This window comes from Olea europaea, chromosome 15 (assembly GCF_002742605.1).
Source record: "Olea europaea var. sylvestris chromosome 15, O_europaea_v1, whole genome shotgun sequence".
Lineage (NCBI taxonomy): Eukaryota > Viridiplantae > Streptophyta > Magnoliopsida > Lamiales > Oleaceae > Olea > Olea europaea.
In genome coordinates this window covers 1,563,229-1,574,504 of record NC_036251.1, presented here as the reverse complement: position 1 = coordinate 1,574,504, position 11,276 = coordinate 1,563,229, and the positions used below count along the sequence as shown (strand labels likewise).

At 35.0% G+C, this 11,276-nt stretch overlaps 1 protein-coding gene across 1 annotated transcript; it reads right to left on the bottom strand.

Annotated features, from left to right (window-relative positions):
- Positions 1–2,749: 2,749 nt before the first annotated feature.
- Positions 2,750–3,991, bottom strand: LOC111411096. The gene is made up of 2 exons (XM_023041662.1): positions 3,551–3,991; positions 2,750–3,469 (listed from the first exon to the last, which is right to left on the bottom strand). Exons 1-2 carry the CDS (start codon positions 3,989–3,991, stop codon positions 2,750–2,752), a joined length of 1,161 nt encoding a protein of 386 aa, XP_022897430.1.
- Positions 3,992–11,276: the final 7,285 nt, after the last annotated feature.

The window sequence follows — 11,276 nt, the reverse complement described above, 5'->3', positions numbered from 1 at the left end:
ATTTTTCTAGGAGTTGTAAATTATTGTGTTTGGTTGGTATAATTTTTCACGTGAAAAATGTTGAAATGAAAGTATTTTTTGGTGTTTGTTTGACTTTATTTTACATGAAAATTGTCAATTAAAGGGATAGAATTTACTGGTATTGAGGATGAAATTTATTTCCATTGCCAAAAAAATAAAAAAAATCAAGAAAATAATCTATCTTTTGATGTTCTTTTGGTTTTGTTTTACATGGAAATTGTTAATTAAATGATAGAATTTTTTGTAATAATTCTTAGAATTTGTTTCCATGCCCAAAAAAAAAAAAATAAAAATAAATTGCTACAGTAACCCCAAAAACGAATTCTCACCAATATGGTGAGAATTCAAATTCAAGAAAAAGATGGAAAATACTGATGTGGCGGCCAAAGGTGTAAAACGAATTCCTTGAAAAAATTTATCAATCAAATAGGCAAAAAGTGGAAGTTAGAATTCGTTATCCATTTCCCTAGAAAATAAAGGGCTATCAAACAGCCCCTAATATCACTAGCCCAATCACTATCATTATAATCAAAAAGCTTGAAATTTGTAGAAGAAGAATAAGCTAAGCCATAATTAAGAGTACTTTTAATGTAGCAAAGTATCCTTTTAGCAATCTCCAAGTGAGTTAAAGTTGGTGCATAACGACTAGCAAGACCAACATCATAAAGAATATCGGGTCTTGTACAAGTCAAATATCTCAAGCTTCCAACAAGCTGTCTATAGAGAGATGGATCCACTTTCATGCTCTCGTCATAGTTTGACATCTTTGTTCCACACCCAATGGGAGTACTCACCGGATTGCAATTTTGCATTTTGAATCTTTCAAGAACTTTCTTTGCATAAGCTTCTTGAAAAATAGAATGTCATCTCCATTTTGTTTTACCTCAATTCTGAGGTAGGATAACATGAGCCCAATGTCAGTCATCTCAAATTCTTGAGCTATCATTTTCTTAAAATCATCAAACATGTTTTCATTGTTGTTAGTGAAGATCAAGTATCTACGTACAAGCACACAATCATAAAACTTCCAAATGCATCATTTTTAACGTAAAGAGTATACTCATGTGGACATTTGATGAATCCATGATCTTGAAAATACTTATCAATCCAGCTATACCATACTCTAGGCACTTGCTTCAAGGCATAAAGCGTCTTCTGCAACTTCAAAACTTTATCTTCACGTTCCTTGACAACATAACCCAATGGTTGTTGAATGTACACTTCTTCTTCAAGGTATCCATTCAAGAAAGTAGACTTGACATCCATTCGATAAAATTTCCACTTATTTTAGCCGTCAAGGAATGATTAATCGAATGGTCTCCAAACTAGCAACTGGGGCAAAGACCTCATCATAGTCAATGCCATGCTTCTAGCTACAGCCTTTGGCAACAAGTCTTGCCTTGTATTTCTCCACTTCTCTTTGAGCATTTTTTTTATACCTTTGTATATCCAATTAATACCAATTTCTTTTTGCCCTTCAGGAAGATAAGCTAGCTCTCATGTATTGTTCTTTTTTTATTACTCGGATCTCCTCATCCATTGCATGCCTCAATTTCTTTTCTTCTCTTGACTCTTCAAATTTCAATGGCTCAGTGTCAACGAAGAGACAAAACAAAGATGGATTATCAACAATTTCAATTTCTTCATAAATATCTACAAGATTTCTAATACGACTCGATCCTTCGGAGGGACTATCATGAGGAGGTTGAGGAGCAGGAGAATACGGTGGAGTGGCATCTTCACTTGCTTTTGGGTTGGAGTCTCCTTCTTAAAAAAGAAAAATCATGTATTCTTCATTTTTCGGAACATTCCAATCCCACGAGCTTCCTTCGCCAAACTCCGCATCTTTACCAATAACAATCTTCCCATTGCAAGGATTATAAAACTTGTAGCCTTTGGAGTTTGAATCATGATCGATGAAAACAAATTTCTCACTTTTCTGATCAAGTTTTAATCGCTTCTCATCTGGCACATGAATATAGACAATACTACCAAAAACACGTAAGCGAGAAACACTAGGTTTCTTACCACTCTAAGCTTCTTGTGGAGTTATGTCTTGAACACTCCTCAAAGGGAAAAGATTAGACAAATACTCGGCACATGCAATACCCTCGACCCAAAATTCCTTCTCCATATTCTTGCTCTTAAGCATAGTACGAACATTTTGAGGATGGTTCTATTCTCTCACTCCACAATACTATTTTGTTTCGGTGATCTTGGAACTGTAAGGAAATGCCGGATTCTATTGGTATCACAAAAATTGTTAAACTCATTGGAAGTGAATTCTCCACCTCGATTGGTCCTTAATGCTTTGATTGAGTTGTCCCTCTCATTTTCAACAAGGGCTTTGAATTTTTTGAATGCTCCAAAAACTTCATCTTTTGTCTTCAAAAAATAAACCCAAGTCTTACGAGAAAAATCATCAATAAATAGCAAGAAATGATTTGCTTTACTATGAGAGGGTGGTTTGATTGGCCCGCACACATCCGTATGAAGAAGTTGGAGTGGCTTTGTTGCTCTTGAGGTGGATTCCTTTGGAAAGCTTCTTCTAATTTGCTTGCCAACAAGACATCCTTCGTAAAGTTAGTTGGGATGATTGATTTTCGGCAACCCATTCACCATTTCTTCATTCGTGAAGGTCTTCAAGCCATCAAAATTCAAATGGCCAAATCTCAAGTGCCAAAGCCAAGAACTGTCTTCAACACAAGCCTTTAGACACCTTGGATGGTCAACATTGACGTTGAGAAAAAAACATTCTATTCTTCTCCATTGGCACCTTTGCAATCAGTTTATGTGAAACATCTCTTAACATAACGCAACAATTCTTCAAGTGAATGTTATAGCTAATCTCAAGTAATTGTCCCAAACTCAAAATATTAGACTTCAAAGTAGGTACATAATAAACTTGAAAAGTCAAAAGATGATTTCCATTTTTAGCATGAATAAGAACATCACCTTTGTCTTTTATTGGAACCTTGGTTTCATCTCCAAAAACAATGTTGCCTTTTATCAACTCATTTATTGTTGAGAATAACTCCTTGTTGCCACTCATGTGATTGGCAGGATCGGTGTCAAGGTACCATGATTGTTTATCATTTTCTTCTTTGGTTGCCAACAACAACAACAATAATTCTTCATCTTTCTTTACTTCAACATAATTAACTCTCTCTTCATTATTGGTGGTGTCACTCCTACATTCGAAAGCATAGTGACCATATTTATGACAAGTGTAACATTGAACATTGGACTTGTCATATCTTTTTCCACAACCTCTCTTGGAGCTATAGTTCCAATGCACCTGTCCTCTCGATTGATTGCTTGATCCTTCATTATTCAAATTTTGTTTTCCATCATTTCTTTCATTACCATGACCATAATTTCCTCCACGACCATTACCAGGACCTCGACCATGAATTTGACCTCTTCCTTGAGATCTTCCTTGCTCTTTCTGTTGACCTCCCAAGGATACATCCGTTTGGAGAACTTGAGACTTCGGTTCTCATTTCTTCTTCAATCCTTCTTCATATGCTTGCAAGGACCCCATGAGTTGTTCAAGGGTCATGGTATCCAAGTCATTGGACTCTTCAATGGTAATACCAACAAACTCAAGTTTTGAGTCAAGTAATCTAAGAATTTTCTCGATAATACGACTTTCTTCAATATTCTCCCCAGAGTCTTTCATGTGCAGAGATTCGAACTCTCCATGAAAGATTTGAAGGTGAACCTTCTTCACTTTTTCAATTCTTTTGAAAATCTCCCAAGCTTCCTTAGCTTTTGTTGAAGAAGCGACTTTCTCGAACATGGCTTCATCTATCCCCATATGAATAATAGAGAGAGCGTGTTGATCTAATTTGCAGTACCTTTGCAAGGCATTCCTTTGAGCTTGACTTAAAGCTCCTTCATTCTCTGGTTCATCATAGCCTTTCTCTACAACTTCCCGTGCCTCTTCTGAGCCGTGCAAAGCCTTCATACATATGCTCTAATGTCCACAATTTCCATTTTTAGTTTGGGAACAACAAAAGGAAATGAACTATTCATCTTTGAAATGGCTCTGATACCACTTTATTGAAAATAAAAAAAATTATGGGAAGAAAGGCTAGAGCGAAAAAATTCAGAGAATTCTCAAAAGAATATTTGTATTCTATGGCTTGGCTCTCTAAAATATCTCAAGCACAAGGCCTCTTATAGGTACAAAGGATTCCAAATACATTGTATGAATTTAAGAGACTAATTAATGACTTTTCCTACATACTATGAATAATATGATATAAAGAATCATTTGGATACATGATTTAAATAAATACATGAATATTAAATAAACTAATTCATGTATCAAATTTAATTTTTCATCATTAATGAATCAAGTATAATTTTCAATAAATACAAGAACTCAGTAACTCTTACTTGAATAAAACTGAAAGAGAAGACCACTATTTATAGGTACATGGCATAACATAAAGATGGAAATAATGTAGAATAAAAAAATAATATATTTCCATAAAATTCACGATAAAAAAAAAGGATACACAGTAGCCAAAACTCTCCAAACCAAACTGTCGTTCTCTGCAATGCATTTACAAGTGACACCTGAAGCTAAAACCCGGGTTCCCAAAATTCCATTGAGAAATTACTGTCGACTAAACAGGGTCAAAACACACCCTGTAACAGAAACCATACCACATGCTGGTTCAGAAGGCCCCTTGCTAGAACTGTCGCCTTCAACGTCCCAAAAACATCATAGACATTGTTGGCAATATGTTGCCTACGCTCCATGAGTCCAACCCTAGCAAACGAACACAGTGTATCTGTTGAAATTGGTCATACAGCGGAACCACCAATATTTTTCCTAGCAATGTTCTTAACCAACTTAGAGCTCACCACAAGAGGTACTGTACCAAACTGTATATCCACCATGATACTGAACTTATCCAAATGTCTTTTAACTAGTTCTGCACTTTCTTGCAAGATGTACAACTAAGACTTCTTTTGTCCCTCCAATACAACATGTACACCCATTCGGACCTTCAAAACTCTACCTCCCCAGAGAATTTATACCCTTTTGCATCCAGGGTACTCAGTGAGATAAGATTCCTTTTCAGGTCTGGAGTATGTTGAACCTGATTAATTATTTTGATCATCTTATCCTGCAACCTTAGTCTGATTTAACCGATTCCAGCAATATGGCAAGATTGGTTGTTTTCTATCACAACTCCACCTTGCTAGCTAGTCTCATATGTCTGAAATAAATTCTGATTGGAACACATATGATGCAAACATGCCGAATCGAGAATCCACTTCTTGTCAGGTTTAGATTCTACATCAGATACCATGATCAACATCACATCTCTACCATTTGAAAAACTCTCGGCAACATTAGTCACGTTCGAATTATAGAATTGTCCCCTATAATTTGCAACATAATCACATTAGCTTGCAATTTGTCACAATCCTTCTTTACGTGTCCTTTTCTCCTACAGTATAAGTAGTATAAATTGTTGAAGTTCATCCTCGATCTACCACTCTGTCAATCACCATGAGATACCAGAGCTTCCTCATCCCTCAATATAGCTCCAACCAAATGCTTCAACTTCTCCTTTGAGTACAAAGTATCATAGACGTCGTCTATAGTCAAAGTATCCCAACTATACAAAATGGTGTTTCGAAACGATGTATAAGAGTTAGGTAGCGAAAATAACAGGATCAAGGCAATATCCTCTTTTTTTATCATACTTAACCTCTAACGTTATCAAATCTGCGATAATTTCCTTGAACACGGAAATATGATCTTCTAACGATCATCCTTCCGCCATGCGATGGGAGTACAGCTACTTTAGAGTCAGTTTACTGGTAAGACTCTTGGTCATACGTAACTGCTCTAGTTTCAACCACAAAGTAGCTGTTGTTTTCTCCTTCAAGACATCCTCCAGAATATTATTGGATAGATGAAGATGAATCAATGACAAACCTTTTGATCCCTTTGTTGTTTCTCCTTCATTGTCCAATTAGCTGGCATTTTCTCAAAATCCAACAACACATCATCCAAATTCAACTACGCCAAAATAGCTCTCATCTTTACTTGCCACAAAGAAAGTCTTGTATTGCGATCCAATTGTAGAATATCATACTTCAAAGCAGCCATCTCTGAAAAATCTCAACCAATCCACAACAAGAACCAAGCTTTGGTACAACTTGTTGGACTCGGAAGGATTGCAGTGAGTGAGATTAATGGCGTGATATGAAGTAATGAAGATCGCAATGAGAAACAAGATTTGAAAGTAAAGAAATTAACAAAAAAAGTTAATCGTAGAAGCATGACATTTTAGTAATCGACAATATGGAGAGAAATATAAGAACTCAACAATTCTTGCTTGAACAAAACTGAAAGAGAAGACCACTATTTATATATACATGAAAGCATAAAGATGAAATAATGTGGAATAAAGAAATAATATAATTCCATAAAAATTACGTGAAATATAAGGAAACAAATTTTCCTACACGAAAATAAGGAAACAATTTATTTCCAAAAAAAAATCCACTCTAATTTGGGTCACAAACCCAACAAATCTATTCTTTTTAATTGCCAAAACATTGAATGTAATGTTCTCATATGGGGAAGTAGAGAAATGTGAGAAAGTATTAAGAGTAATTTGGATAATTTTTAATAATGCAAAATGGGATCACAGGGATTGAACTGCGGGAGGGAAAACAAGAGTCGTTTGTCTCAATAACTTTGATTTTTCATATATATACTACATATGGGGTTCTCTTTTTGTCTCCATTTTAAGTTTTTTGCAATTTTATGAAAATCAGTCTGGAATCAAAGAGAATTGTTGGACTTATCCTGCAAACAGCATCACTGCAATGATCTAGTCTAGAAAGTTTCTAATGAAAACTTCCCTCTTGTAAAGTTGCCTAATTGAAGCATGTTATCTCCATATTTAGGTAGATTGAATTGGTTTTTGATTTTTCTCGTAGTCTACCGTTCATATAAAACCCGCAAGCATATATGATTGTTGATAAGTAATAATGTAGTTGAGTTATCATCCCACGACGAATAAATATAATTATAGTTTACTAGTTTCTACCAATTTTGGCGTTGTAACACAAAAGAGTTCATATTTTTGTTTTAGCTCTAACTAAACTATGAAAGTTGTAAGATATTGGTTTTCAATCAAATTAGAGATGAATGTATTGAATTTTAGAATCCACCTATTGATGTCTAGTTCAAATTCTCGACTTATGAGATTAAGCATTGTTAATGTGTTCATAATAATCAATAATCAGTCAATATCTAATATTCTCTTTTGATATATGCTAAATCCATGCTTAACATGACCAGATCTTATTTCTAGTTCGAATTCATATGCAAAGCATGCATTCAATTATAGAATTATCACACACAATAGCATATGCCATAAATATTATTCTTAATATCTATTGTCAATGTGTTAGATAAATAGTGTTATACTTATTGTGACTCTAGCAATTAGTTGTCTAAATGATGGCCTAATATTCAATGAACACATAATTAATGCATATTCAATCACAAACATGAGAATTGATTAAAGAAATGATATGTCTTGAATTAAAAATTATAAATCAATGTATAGCCTAGCATTGCCATATGAAAATTACACAAAAGAATAAGAAATAACATAACCCGAAGCAAGGAATATGATAAAGAGCTTGAAATCTCCAATATCTTTGCCTTAATCTTCGACCCAAGTTATGAAATTTCACTACTTGATGTAAATTCTCTCTTCTCTAGCTCAAATAACATTAAAACCTCTGTTTAAACCCTTCTGGATGTGCTACCCCATATATAGAATTCAAAAAGACTGTATTCTATAAGTCACCAAAAGAGAATGAGGAATCTTTTATACTTAGGAGCACACCTCGAGAGGTCTGCAAGTCTCAGGCGGCCTCAAAAGAGACTTGGGCATTCAGCTTAATTCATGTGCTGACAGCCATCAATATTTTTATAATAACTTTCTCTCTCATTATCCGATTGATGTGATTCAAGGTGAGTTGTAAAGATAAGTCAAAGGGTTATAACTCTTATGAAACAATATTTCTAATTTGAATGTTTGCTATGCTAAAAATGGGTAATGAGGCCGAAACTCCGAAACATAACTTTTTCGATTGGAAATTGATGTGTGATAATATTTTAACTATATTTCATCCGTTTGACCTATTTCCTCATCCAACCTCTAGCACTCTTGAATCTTTATTATGGGATCTGATACAACATTTAAGTATTTACATTTTAGTCTCTGAATTTTGGATCTCTTATAACGCAGCCCCTTTCTACCATTTTTATCCATTTTTGTCATTTATGTTGATTTGTACCTGTTAGGAAAATGTGTAATTGGCAATCTGTGACCAAAGGACCTATTTGTCAAAATTGTAAAGTCAAGGACTAAATTGTACATGTCAAATAGTTCAGGGACTAAAGTTGCAATTTAGTAAAGGTCATAGCATAGGTCTAGGGTAAAGTGGGATGCTTTGAAGATGCAAACGGCGCGTTGATGTCGCTGGAGTTTCGCCCTGACCTTGCTAGAGCCAAAATTGCAGAACTGACCTCGCTGGAGTTTCGCTGGTCTATCGCTTGAGCGAAGGTACATCGCTCGAGTTTCGCCAGGACCTCGTTCGAGCGACTGTGTTATCTGGCCTTTGGTAATTTTAATGCCTCGCGAATTTTTAATGCCCTATATTACCAAATTCGACCTACTATATAAAAAAAAGTCCGATTTTCTTATTGCACCTTTGGTAAACAGTACAACAACAATTCCTCTCAACTTCCAAAGGATCAAGAGCCAAAATAAATTCATGCTTTTCATCTTTGATTCTTATGGTTCTTTGAATAAAAACATCAACCCTCACAAAACCAAAACACCCTTTCATATCTCCATATAAACTTCCAGAAGATCATCTGTTTGAAGATCTAGAAAGGAATTGCTTGAAGAGCTGGAGTGCTTGGTGATTCACAGGAGGTAGAAGATTTTCAAAGCTGGGATTTTGGCGCAGATCTGCAAAATCCAGGATAGCTGTGGTCGATACAGTAAGGAGGTCAGAATATTGTTAGAATCAATAATACGTACTGTAAGTCAATATCTTCTATAGTGGATCTCTACTGGCTTGTGCCCGGAGTTTTTACCCAGTTAGGTTTTATCCGTCAACATTTTGTTGTGTTTTTACTGCTTTCTGTTATTTATTTTTCAACCGGTAATTCAACTTAGGTAGATAAAGTATGTGAATGAATCTAGGCAATGCGTAATTGATGTGACTTGTTGCATCAGTTAATTAATTGTTTTAATTTCGCATAAACACCTATTCACCCCCCTCTAGGTGTTGGTTGGGTCGAACTATTGCTTTTTCAGTACCTACCAAACGTAATTTACATAGAATTAAGTTATAATTCATCAAACTGACCCACAAAAGATCCCTATTTAATGGCTTAAATAAGTGTACATGTATCATCCGCCCAATTACTCCTCATCTTCCATTCTTCTCCAGCACCAACTCGAAAACTAGCAACCACATTTGTATCCAAAACAAAGCACTCTGAATTAGAGTGAATATTCTTGAGAATTCCTTCCATGCTCATGGACTAGAAAGCCTGACTGTCATGAGAGTGGAGACTGGTAAAAGAATGTAACGAACTAGGTAGATCACGATTGAGCCGTGATATAGACACCATCATCACCTTTGATGATGTCAACTATAGTTGTACAACTGTCCACCAATTTTCTAAGACTTTAACTGTATTTTCTTCATTTTGCAAATAGAAATATTTTAGTTTAGACGGTAAGATTGAGAGTGCATCGGTATTGTAAAAACGATTTGAATTTATGATAGAAATATGTAGTAATAAAACGATAGATACCAAGAGAGAAAGTGAAAAAGGGGATAGGGAGGGAACTAAGGGCTGTTTGCTTGAGAAGATAAAAGAAGCTTGGTGGGATAGAAAGGGTACCAATCAAAGGCATGCTTGTCTATTTAATCAAATGGTGTTGGAGGTGCGAGGGTATAGTGTGATCCAAGTTGGTCATTATAGTTGCATTGTCACTTATGGAAACCCTGCCCAATACTTTTTAAGTAGTCAGGCATCACTTGTAAAAATTCTAATTTCTAACTGTTCAAAGTGGATGAATAAAGTGTGGATCCTATGCCTTTAGTGGATAAAAATGTGTGTTCATTATAGTTGTATCAATGATGGAAATTGATCAATCCTTTTTAAATAATCGAGTGACACTCATTCATCTCGTTTGAAACTTGATTACCAGTCTAGACAAAAGGTACATGGGTCCACACATTGGTGTACAATAAATGCGTGATCATTGTAATTGCATTCGATGATGGAAATCAAACAAAATTGTTTTTAAATAGTAATGTAAACACTTCAAAATGTGTTTTATTTGATATTTTTGAATAGAACGTGCAATTGAAGACACAAACAACAAAACACTTTTCAAATAGTTTTCAAAAGTTATGTTTCATTCGAAATTTTTGTATAACTTTGATTGTTTAACACGTGCTCTCTCAATAACTTTTTCCTCTTGAACAACAAATGTACAACACATGCACTATGTATGTATTACACATACATGCTCCAATTTTTCGTCTCTTTTCTAACTTTTCTTTTTTTTTTTTTTTTTTTTTTTTTTTGCAATTTTATGAAAATTGGACCGGAATTGAAGAGAGTGGCTGTAATCATCCTCCAAACAGCATCACTGGAATAATATTGTTTAGAAAGTCACTAATAAAAACTTCCTCTTACTAAAGTTGCAAAACTGAAGCATTACATCTTCATATTTAGGCTGATTGATTTGGTTTTTGATTATTTCCACAAGCACTCCTCATCTTGAAGTCTCCTCTAGTACCAACACTAAAACCAGCAACCCCATTAATATTCACCAAACCACAACACTCTGAATTCAGAGTAAATATTCTTAAGAATTTGCTCTATGCTCATAGACTTGAAAGTACAACATGCATCAGAGTGGAGATTGGTAAAGAATGTAATAGATTATTACTAGGCAGATCTCAATTGCCATCATCACCTTCTAGGACTTTAACTATATTTCTCGATATTACAAATTGATATGTTTTTGTTCAGAATGTAAGATTGAGAGTGCGTGAGCCTTGGAAAAACAGTTAAAATTTATGCTAGAAATTTATAGATGTAAAGACGATAGATACAGAGAAAGAAAGTGTGAAGGGCGGGGGGGGGGGGGGGGGGGCACTAAAAG

What these genes read in the sequence shown, in the direction of transcription:
- LOC111411096 (XM_023041662.1), bottom strand. Translation starts at nt 3,991, where the DNA reads ATGAAGGCTTTGCACGGCTCAGAAGAGGCACGGGAAGTTGTAGAGAAA. An exon ending in AACTCATGGGGTCCTTGCAA is followed by an intron (nt 3,470 to 3,550) that starts GCATATGAAGAA and finishes GGAGGTCAACAG; the next exon opens with AAAGAGCAAGGAAGATCTCA.